The following is a 12,133-nucleotide window of genomic DNA, read 5'->3' as shown; positions in this document are numbered from 1 at the left end:
TTGGATATGTTATAGCCTGTAAGGTATTGATGTGCTAAAGTAAAATGGCTTCTTGTTCCAGAATAGGCATGAGGATACTGAAATACAAAAGTGACCATGGGCAGAAAGCTGCAGAAGGGTTGCAAAAAGAGAATTTGTTTCAATTAGCAATAGTTGCACCTCATAGCACCAATAGCAATAGTTGCACCTCAGATAAACCTCATTGGCTATGATACTCCCACTGTGCAAAGCTGCAAAAAGAGAATTTGAAAAGGAACACAAATCTGTCCTAAAGGTTTCCAAACTGGACGCAATTTTCATAAGTTTATTCCTAAGATTTTCAAAAGGGGACTGTGGTTACTTTAGCATCAAATATTTTATTGAATATTAACTCAATCTGAGAATTTTATTTGTTCTCAGTAAAAAAGAGCAAATTATGTTACAGTATAGATCTGCCCTAAGAGATTGCAAAAAGACCCTCCTTAACTACATGAGTTTCCTATGACTACTGCAACAAATTACTGAAAACTTCATGGCTTTAAAAACACATACAGTGTGGTTTTTTGCTCATAGTTCTCAAAGTCAGAAGTTCAAAATCAGTTTCTCAGAACTGCCTTCTTTGTAATCTACCCAGAAAAGCAGAGATTTTATTGCAATAGAAAACCTTTCTACCATTTGTCTGACTTCATCATGACTCTTATTATTCTCTTTAAACTAAAAGAAATTGGAGAAGTTACATAACTTTTGAATGGTTATTACACAGCCACTGTAACAGGTAGCCAAGCTACAAGCATTCATGTCCTGAAGCTTCCATAATCCTATCTTGCTCAAATGTCCTGGCAATTTTACTGTTTCCGTCCTCAAAATGAATCCTAAATGAAAAATAAAACAAAATAATACCTCAAAGGATATTTTGCACTTACAACTCTTTGAGACCTCCCAGAAGGCAGTGAAAATCATGAAGATTGTCACCTTGTAAAAAAAAAAAAAAGGTGCTAGAATTATGAGGTTTATCTGATATACTATTGTTTATGAGTTGCATGGGAAAAAAATTCTCAAAAGAGGTGATCAACTTTCTCTAGGTTAAATATGAATAGGAATAACATTATTCACATAAATATTTTAGAAATTGTAGCATATATAGGAAAGGAAGTTCCTAGAGCTTTGTCAGTATTCTCACCGGCCACTGCTTCTATCCTTGATGATATTAAGGCAACAATATTACAGTTATCAATGTAATTTGTTATTTTTAAATGTTTAATGGCAATCTTATGTTTTTAATTTGCAACTAGCATTTTCTAGGCCAGTGCTTTTGAACTGAGGATGTACATAAAGCTTATCCCTAGAGATTTCATTAGAATACACAGGTTCAGAACCCACTCCAGACTTACTCTAAAATAATCTTACTCATTAGGTTAGTAGACTTTTTGTCCAAAACTCATTTTGTGAATTGGCTTTATTATCTCCTTTTGCATGGCACACACACACACACACACACACACACACACACACAAGTAATTTCCTCTTCACTTGCATTATTCTTATGCTCTCCCATGAAAGTTTTCACTTGTGAAAATTATCGGTAATAAGTTAACCACAGTCATTATAAATGTCTGTCTCCTCTAGATTGTTTTTTGTTTGATGGTTCCCCCAAGACCGTACAATCTGCAACAGGACAAGGAGATTGTTTTCAACAAAGAATGACTGTCTGAGAATCCCCAGGAAGAGGACAGGTATTTCTAAGAATGAGCTCTTCAGTACAGGCTTCTGATATCATTACACAACCACCTTTAAGATCAGGTCAGTAGACAGACTCAGAATTTTGAGATCAAGTTGACTGAAAAGGAGAAGTGTTCATGACATTGTTCAACCTAAGATACAGTGGAACAAGACCTACATTTACAAAGTACAAAGATAAAATCAAAGTATGAAATCAATCCTTTTATACTAACAGGATTTCCCAAATAAAACACAAGTGAGTTGTTGACAGTACTTTCCTAGATCCAAGAGACACTAAGATCAGTACTGAAGAGTTTAGCTTCTTTTTCCCAGGGGGAGAACATGAAACACTTTCCATCTCGAGGCCCATTTCTCAGGATATCAGAGATGAAAGAGCCTCAACGCAGGTAAGAGAGACAAGCTCTCCTACTCATTGTGATGCTGGGAGAGATGATTACCCTCCTGGGGCCAAACTGGCCTCAGATATAAAATGGAGAAACTTAAAAAGGCCCTGTCCCTCATGCCCCCGCTTACTGTTAGTATAGAACTTCTTAGGAAAAGCGCATAGACTGGTAATTGTGCATATACCTCAAGCAGACTGTTAAAATAATTTCGTCCAACCTCCCCATTTTATGGCCATGGAAGCTGATGTGCCTCCTACACTTATAGGAGACTAGAACCTGGCTAATCTCCACAGGTAGTTGCTGGGGAGAGGCCTGCTTGCCAACTCACATGAAGAGTAGAGTTAAGAGGTAGGTAAACCTGGCTAAGGCTAGGAGGGCTTCCTGGCTCTCTACAACAAATTACCAAGGAGCTAGAGAAGTTTGCACAGGTGGCCAAGGCCTACCGGGACCACTGTCACAACCTGGGGGCCCAATAAAATCCCAGGAAATACCCAGCCAAACAGAAGGAGAGGATGCTGGCAGAGATAAAAGCTGCTAAGGAGGCCACAGCTGGCTGTGGTAGCTCCTTGAACTTACCTCAAACGACTGTCACTGTATTACTATGAGACTAATGAAATCTGGAAAAAAAAATTTTGCGAGGTGGACATCTTGACAATGTTTCTGTAAATACTTGGCTGAAGGGGCAGTATATGTCAAGAAAGGTTTCTTGGATTTATAGAAACACATAGTCTAACAAGCTCTAAATCCAACCTCCACATTATTATTCTCAGGATACTTCTGTGAATTAGATACAGGCCAAGCCAAGTCTTTCTGCTTAGACAGATGGTGGAGGGAGGCAGAGGGAGGGTGAGTCAGTCACCAGGCAGAGGGGAGCAGAGAGGAAATCAGGCTGAGTCCTGTCTGGTTCCCAGGCATACTTCTGGCTTCTTTCTCTACATAGCACTCCTCTGTGTCTTCACAGGGCTCACAGCCAGTGGCCCAAGCACCCAGCAGTCATGGGGAAACCAGGTGAAGGAGCACTTGGGGAAGTACATGTAAGCATCTGGTCTACCAAAAGGGAGAGAGAGACACACAGCTATTCGTTAAGGGCACACTCTGTGCCAGGCACTGTGTTATGTAGCAGTTTACAGGCACACATTAACTTTATGTTTTTGCAAAAATCCAATGACGGAGGAATTCTTATTATCCCCATTTCACACATTAGGAAAATGTTGCTCAGACAGAATAGAGGACTGTCCAGGATCACAAGGCCAGAAAGTGGTGAACTGGGATGGCCAACCCAGCTCCTCTGACCCCATTGTTGAAGGTGCCTGGGCAACCTGTGAGCAGCCCTCTATGACATGTCAGGGGTTAACAGAGGGGGGGCCCTGAGCATGCATGAACAAGAGAAAATATTAAGTGTTGACAGTCACAGGAAGAGAACACACTGCCAGACACTTGACGTGACACTATTTTTAATCTAAAACACACAAGACTGTTTATAAGAATTACATGTACTTGTGAGTCCCTCACTTGGGACAGAACTTACAGAAAACATACTTATATCTCTCCAAATGTGCATTCAGACACTGACAAGTCTAGGTTGCTCCATCAACTATATGACCATAGACAGATTAGGTGTTTCATCTGAGAATGAGGCTAATGTGCTTATGATGGAGTGTACTTAGAAATAAATCTACTAAGGGGCACCTAAGTGGCTCAGCTGGTTTAGTATCGGACTCTTGATTTCAGCTCCAGTCACAATCTCAGGGTTGTGGGATCCCTGGGTGGCGCAGCGGTTTGGCGCCTGCCTTTGACCCAGGGCGTGATCCTGGAGACCCGGGATCAAATCCCACGTCGGGCTCCCGGTGCATGGAGCCTGCTTCTCCCTCTGCCTGTGTCTCTGCCTCTCTCTCTCTGTGTGTGTGTGACTATCATAAATAAATAAAAATTTATTAAAAAAAAAAAAACAATCTCAGGGTAGTGAGATCACGCCCCGAGTCAGACTCCACGTGGAGCCTAAGATTCTCTCTCTCCCTCTCCTCCTCCCTCCCCTTCCTCTCGAATCAATCAATTATTAATAATCATTAAGAACTTCTAGGATTGCAAGTCTTAGGACAGATAATACCTTTGATGTTACTAATGAACATACCAGTATCCACAGGAGAGGACACAAGGACATACTCCACAAACGTTATCACAGCTCTAATATTATCTTACATCCTTTTTTGGAATGAGGCAGGGTATCAGTGAATGAAATCAATCTGAGCACCGTTCCACTCTGTATACCTCTTCATGGGTTCCCCATCGCCCCTCAATCTTCACGTAAAGCTCATGCCATCAAGTTCACGTCAACTGCTCTGCCACCCTCTCCATCCACCCACACTGCCATCACCTCCTGACTTCTACACGTTCCCTTCTCATGAATAAGGCTCCTGGCACCTCAGTCATGAGCTTCGGGACCTCCCCAGTTACCACCATGGTTCTGGGAACTCAACATGCCTGGGAAGCCCCCCACCCGCTGCCAACCTCTCAGCCCGCAGGCCTCGACTGGCTCAGAGACTGTGAGGAAATCTCTCCTCTGCAGCCAGCTACTCCCCCCAAGGCCTTTCCCCCCAAGCAGTCCCCAGAGAAACCGCTCCCTGAAACACTGGACTGCAGCCTCCCACACTGATCACCCCTTCCTCCCTCCACTCCCCACAGGAGATCTCCTCCTGGGTGTCTCACAGACCCCGCCGACTCGGAAGGACAGAAACTAGTCAGAGGCACGGCCCTGGGCTTCAACCCTTTAATGGCTGGTGCCCCCAGAGGAGCAGGCCCCCCTCATCTGCGTGCCGCTCTGGCAACTAGATGAGGCCATTGGCCCCGGCGCTGGGGCCTCACCACTTCCTGGCCTGGGCCACCCCATCCCCACCCCGGGAGTAGGTGTTCTCAAAGAGTTGGCTCAGGTACTGGTTGTTGCCCAGGGCCTTCTGCACGTGCTCAGGGGTGATGCGCATCTTGTGGCTGTTGCGGGCCTCCTGGCCCGCGAGCTCCAGGATGTTGGATGTCAGGTACTCTAGGATGCCGGCCAGGAACACAGGTGTGGACGAGCTTAAGCGGTGGGCGTAGCAACCCTCGCGCAGGAGGCGGTCCACGCGGCTGACGGGGAACTGCAGCTCGGCTCTTCTGGAGCGGGACATGCCGTGCCTCCTCGGTCTACGGGAATGCCCGTGGCCTCTGTCTCCAGACATGTTGGTGGCTGCGTTTGGTCCTGATCAGCCCAGCCCAACGATCCCACTGGCCTTGGTCTGTCAGGATACCAGTGCTCACTCCTGTTCACTGTGGGCCGCACTGGTCAGTGACTGGAGGTCACTGGGAGTCAGCTTTATGACAACTCACATTGTGATGTCATCGGGGTCACTGGGGCCTCATCACGACTGCCCTGGAAACATCTATGACAGAAACCTGGCCTCCCTGTTGATTGGATCCTCTGTATGAGGGAATGTTTTCTACTTGACTTTAATAGTCTAGCATAAAAAAGGAAATGAATGTTTCAATGTAAACACTGCCCTGTCTTTAGGATACTCCACTCCTAGTTATCTGATTTTAGCCTTGCATTGTCTTGAGCTCTTTTACAGCCCTTTATAAACTGTTAGTCACCAACAGACATACTGAATGCTGTCCAGTAGAGGTCCAAAACAAAACCAATTTTCCCTCATTTACACATTTAAATATTATCAATATTTTTATATTCTTCAGATTCTCTTTGGAATTAATTACAACATCTGCCAATTCCTCAAGAGTCAAAAGAAACTTTTAACATTTCCATTTCATCTCTGTCTACTGGTCATGATTTTACTGTTTGAAAATATCTTCTGGGGGCACCTGGACGAATTTGGCTTAGTTTATGATCTCAGGTTGATGAGACTCAGCCCTGTGTCAGGCTCTGTGAAGCCTGCTTAATATTCTCTCTCTCCCTCCAGTCCTCCCAACTCCTCCCTCCCTCTCTCTCTCTCTCTCTCTCTCTCTCAAAAAAAATATCTTCTGTTTTGGAGGTCACATTGATATGCCTAGTATGTTCACCTGTCAGACCCAGGTAAAAATTCATAGATACTGAAGTGTACCTAATTCTCAGTTGATACCCAGAAGTGTCTTGTTTCTTCTAGGTGAATCCAAAGTACCTACTTTGTTGACTTCGTTTTTCTAATTTAAATTTTTAATAATTGTAATTTTCTTCTCTCTGTGTTTCTGTTGCATTTTTGTTCACTTACAGCCAGTAAGTTATTTCCATTGTTAACAAAAATGGTTGAGAATTTGGTTTTAGGATCTAACCATGTGGAGATCTCTCAAAATGGGTCCACAGAGACCTAGTCTCAGTTGGGTCAAAGGACAAAGAGAATCCCATTTTCTCGTCTTTGTTGATTCAAATCAATTGAGAATTTCATACCCTTTGAGAGGAGACTAGTTTTTTGATATCTGGACTGATAGGATTTTCTGTTTCTGGTTTATACTTGACCCATGGCTGAAATTATAGGACTGAAGCTATAAACTCTGTTTCTCTGTGCCTATATGTCTCTGTGAAACTCAGAAAGGTCTTCACCTCTGTGTGAGTGTACAATGTTTTCTTACCCCTGGATGATATTAACAGATCACAACGTTGCTTAAATTAGTGGAGCTCTAACTGGCATTTCTCTTTTTTTTAAAGATTTTATTTATCTATTTGAAAGAGCACAAGAGAGCAAGCGCAAGCAGGGGATGGGGAAGGAAGGCAAAGGGAGAGGGAATAGCAGACTCTCCACTAAGCAGGGAGCCCAAGGACACAGGGCTGTCCTGCTCAATCCCAGGACACTGGGATTGTGACCTGAGCCAAAGGCAGATGCTTAATGAGCAGAGCCACCCAGGTGCCCCAATAACTGGCATTTCTAGATATTTATTTACATAAATCGAGTATTTCCAAATTTCCTTGAAAAATTGAACTATGACACTTTAAATGAGCTAGATTTAAACAATATATATACTCCCACAAACCAAATCACAACTATTTTAAGAAATCTAATTCATCTAATTTAAGTAAATCTTTGGCAAACAGGGCTTAGCTTAATAGTTTGGATTTAATGAAAACAACTAAGCCCTTGCTCTTTCATCAGTTTAACTATAACACAAATATACATTTACTACTCAGGTAGGTTTTTCCTAAGCTTATAAATTTTCTGATCACATGAATTAATATTACACATATGTTAAGATTATGAATTATATAAATTTATAATTAACCAAATCGAATCACTGTTTTGACAAACTTTTTGTTGACAATCTTGTCTTTCTACAAAGCAATAATTCATAGTATAATAATAATTCATAGTATATCAGCTTGAAGATAATTTTCAAGATTTCTAGATAATGTTTAACTTTAGACCAGTAGAGTTAATGGGCATTCGATACCTAGATAATTTTTAAGATAGAGTGTTGAAACACTGATAAGTAAGCATAATTTTAGCTCATATACTTTTGCTTCATATCTGTATATGCTACAAAGAGGTTACATTTTTCAGCCTGCCAATGCACCTATTCATTTTGCCACATTGAGAAGTTGTATAAGGGAAGTATGTGGCCAAGTAAAGTTGGGATAGGTGTGGTTTTGTGAAATCTGCCCAATTGCTAACATGAAAGAAGTTCACAATTACTCATCCTATATTTCACTGTAAAATACAAGTGATTTTGCTTAAAAGTTATAATTAAAATACATGAATGAGACTCCACTAGGAGTTTCAAGACAATGAACATGGGTTTTTTGTTTGTTTGACCGATTAAGAGTAAAACAGAGTGTTTCTGTTTTGGAGTAAAGTGACGTGTTGTTTCAGAATGTGACAGATGATGTTGAAGGATGAAACCCGAATGCACACAGAAAGCTACAGAAGGTTCGTTAAAAAGAGGATCTGAAAACAACCAAATGTGTTTTAATTTTTTTTCCAAATCTGGTTCAGTTCTGACAGGTCTGTTTACAAGATTTTCAGAAAGAGCTCCTGGGTCCTTCAGAATCAAATATTACATTGAAGCAATCACAGAGTTGGTTCTGTTCTCTGTGAAAAAGGCTTAAGTTTTCTTGGAGTGTTTGTCAGCTCTTGACAAAAGGTTATACAAGACTACTCTTCACCTGTGTTAGCTTCCTCTGGCTGCTGTAACAAATTGCCACAAACTTGGTGGCTTAAAACAATGCACATTTATTCTCTTTTAGGCCATAAATCGAAATCAGTTTCACCTGCGAAAACCAAGCTGTGGACAGGATTGCATGACCTTTGAAAGCTCTAGGGTAGAATCCATTTCCTTACCTTCTCCAGCTTCTAGAGCTGAATTCTTCACATTCCTTAACTCAGGGCGTCTGCCTCCATCTTCAAAGCCAGCAGTACAGCATCCTGCTTCAGTTGTCACATTGTCGTTTGCTTTTGTATTCAAATTTCCCTCTGCTTCCCTCTGCTTGCCCCCAAAGGGCACTTTGACGTCTAGGGCCAACCACAATTATCCAGGATAATCTCCCCATCTCACTATCTTTCACTTACTCACATCTACAAAGTTCCATTTGCAAAACAGAAAGTAACATTTTTGGGTTCCATGGAATCGGACCTGAGTATTTCAGCAAGCCATATTTCACCCTACCACGTAACTTCATATATAATCTGCCCAAGCAGCAGAGATTCCATATCTCACCACAATATACCTTTATTCTGACTTCAACATACGTTTTGTTACTCTTTTTACAATAAAAGAAACAGAGGATCCCTGGGTGGCTCAGCAGTTTAGCGCCTGCCTTTGACCCGGGACATGATCCTGGAATCCGGGGATCAAGTCCTGCGTCAGGCTCCCGGCATGGAGCCTGCATCTCCTCTGCCTGTGTCTCTGCACACCCCCCCCCCCTTTTTCTATGTCTATCATGAATAAGTCTTTAATAAAAATTAAAAATAAACAATAGTTCTGCATTTCTAATATTTTAAGGACTTTTATGCATTTATGTAAGTATTTGTCTTGCCACTGAATTAGTAGATAGCCAAGCAACACCATTCATGTTCTCAGGCCCTCATGATCCTACCTTAAGCATGCAAATGCCCAGGCGATGTTTGATTTTACCATTCCCAAAATACAATCTTAAATGAAAACTGAAATAACACTTGGCAGTATCTCTGCACTTAAAACTGTCTTTGGTTTTAAACTGATTTTTCACAGGGTCCCTAGAAAATCATAAAGATTTATTTTTTTCACATTATCAAAAACAGAAGTGCTAGAAATAATTCGACTTACTGGACAGAAGTTGATGAGTTGCACAGAAAATTCTCAAAAGAAGTGCTAAGACTTCCCTATGTTAAATATTAATACAGAAAATATTAATATAAATGTTTCAAATGTTTTATACTGTATGGGAAATTTCTAGAGATTTGTCAATGGCCTTACTGTCCATGAGATGTTTCTAATTATCAGAGTCCTGCTGGTGATTCAGGCAACAAAACTATAGGGTTATCAGCCATCATTTCAGTTATTGCTTTGAAATATTTTGTTGCAACCTTACTTATAAAATTTCAATCCAGCATCTTTTAGGCCAGTGCTTTTCAACTGAGGATGTACATCAAACCTACCAGTTATAATGGTTAAATTTTATGTGTCAACGTTGCTAGGCTACAGTGTCCAGTCATTTGACCAAATGTAAGTTCTACACGTTGCTGTGCAGATACTTTTCAGATGAGATTAACATCTACAACCAATTGACTAGAAGAAAAGGAAATAACCATCATATAATCAGTTGAAAGTCTAAAGAGTAAAAACTGAGGTTTCTTGGAGAAGAATTTAGCCACACTGTAACAGAGAAATCTAGCCAGTTTCCAGCCTATTGACCTACCTTAAAGAATTAGGACTTGTCAGACCAGATAACTGCGTGAACCGATCATATTCATTCATACACACACACACACACACACACACACACACACACACACACTCCTACATCCTACTGGTTCAGTTTTTTTTTCTGCAGAACTCTAATATACCAATGGGGATTTTACCAAAATCCTTAAGCTTAGGATCTAGTCCATTCTTTTTTGCAAAAGGGTTACATCTTTATGCTTATAGACAATGAGTCAAAAACTCTTCCTGCCTTGTCTTCTTCTTCTTTTACCTATGACAGAAAAAGATAATTTCACCTGTAGTTGCACTACTGTTATTATGCCCTCACACAAGATTTTTACTTATGAAAATTATTGATAAGTAATCTCAGCCATACATATCTGTCTCCTCCAGTTTGTTATTTGCTTTACACTGATGCTTCTTTGAAGGCCCTATTATCATCTACAGACCAGAGATTTTTTTTGTATATTTTTATTGCAGTTTGACTTGCCAACATATAGCATAACACCCAGTGCTCATCCCGCCAAGTGCCCCCCTCAGTGCCCATCACCCAGTCACCCCATCCCCCCACCCACCTCCCTTTCCACTACCCCTTGTTCGTTTCCCAGAGTTAGGTGTCTCTCATGTTCTGTCACCCTCACTGAGACCAGAGATTTTGTCTGTGACAAATAAGGGGAAAAAAAAAGACATAACTTCAAGACTTCCAGAATTAAACTTTAAGGGGCACCTGGGTGGCTCAGTGGTTGAGCATCTGCCTTCAGCTCAGGTCATGATCCTAGGGTCCTAGGATCGAGTCCCGCATCAAGCTCCCCACAGGGAGCCTGCTTCTCCCTCTGCCTGTATCTCTGCCTCTGTGTCTCTCATGAATAAATCTAAAAAAAAAAACAAAAAACTTTTAAGCATTAAGCACAGGCTTCTGAGGTCATCACATAATCGCCTTCAAGACCCTATCAGTGGAGAGTGAGAATTTTGAGAACACCTTATTTGAGAAGGAGATGGGTTCATGGCATGGCTATCACAGTGTTCAGTGGAACAACACCTAGATTTGCAAAATTCAAAGACCTGTACCATATAGATCAATCATTGATCCTAACCCGTCTGGCCTTTTCCAAATAAAACAGAAGTGAAAGTTCTTGAGAGCAAGCTGTTTCTTGGGCTTTCCTAGAAGTCCAAGAGACCCTAACATCCCTGTATTGAAGATATTAGCTCCTTTATCGTGGAGGAGAACATTAAACACTTTATATCCTGAGGTTCATTTCTCAGTATACAGTAGCAGTGGAGCCTCAACAATAGGTACCAGAACACAACTGTCATAGTTGCTGTTCTACCCACTTGCCATGTGACATTGGGAGAGTTGAGCATCATCTCTGGGCCAAAGTGGCCTCAGCTATAAAATGGAGACCCTAAAAAATCATCCCTGGTCCTCTATGGCCCATTTCCCCATTGTCAGTACAGACTTTTCTTAGGAAAAGCTCAGACTGACAACTGTACGCCCTGAGCAGACCTTTGAAACAATTTAGTCCAACCTCCTCATTTTGTAGCTGTGGAAGCTGATGTGACCCCCAAGTAAACCACAGCAATGGGAGGCCAGAATCCAGCTTTCCTCCCTCTTCTGCCACTACTCTGTTCCAGTATGTCATGAACAGTCTCTCCTCCACAGTCAGAGTTGGTCAATTCCTTTCATCCTACACTGTAGAAGCCAAATATCCCACAACCACAGTACCTAACCTGCCTCCCTCCTGCAAACTGGTTTCCTTTAGATTTTGCTTAAATAGATGAAGTTTAGAGATACTTTCCCTACAGTGATTAGAGAATGCTAAATATAGGACAGATCAATGTTCTGTTTTCATGAAGGACTCTGAAGCAGAAACACTAAATGAAACATTGAATTCAGGCCCTATTCATTGCCTTTCCATAGATTTGAAACCATACTCCTTAAAGAATAAAATAAAATTCACTCTTACAGTGTTATTCAAATGTGACTTGGGGGCTGATGTAGGCCATTAAATTATTTGTTACTGGTCAGCTACAGCAGGTTGGGAAATGGTCAGCATTTAGTGACTTCTAGAGCAATCAGGTTTTCCCATAACATTTAGGTGACTGATGTCTTCTTACTGAACAGAGTTTATAGTGGTTCAGATGTTGCTGAACTCAAGTAGATTCAAATGTAAACTCCATTG

At 41.4% G+C, this 12,133-nt stretch overlaps 2 protein-coding genes across 21 annotated transcripts in view; both read right to left on the bottom strand.

Annotated features, from left to right (window-relative positions):
• The window catches only part of SYTL5 (synaptotagmin like 5), a 232,873-nt gene that overhangs the window by 123,411 nt on the left and 97,329 nt on the right, over positions 1-12,133 (bottom strand). The gene's annotated exons all lie outside the window — the stretch shown is intronic.
• Positions 4,961-5,314, bottom strand: H2AL3 (H2A.L variant histone 3). The gene has a single exon (XM_026012189.2). It carries the CDS (start codon positions 5,312-5,314, stop codon positions 4,961-4,963), a length of 354 nt encoding a protein of 117 aa, XP_025867974.2.

Source organism: Vulpes vulpes, chromosome X (genome assembly GCF_048418805.1).
Source record: "Vulpes vulpes isolate BD-2025 chromosome X, VulVul3, whole genome shotgun sequence".
NCBI classification, from domain to species: Eukaryota; Metazoa; Chordata; class Mammalia; order Carnivora; family Canidae; genus Vulpes; species Vulpes vulpes.
Note: the sequence above shows the minus strand (reverse complement) of the source record. Positions and strands in the feature narration are given on the sequence as shown.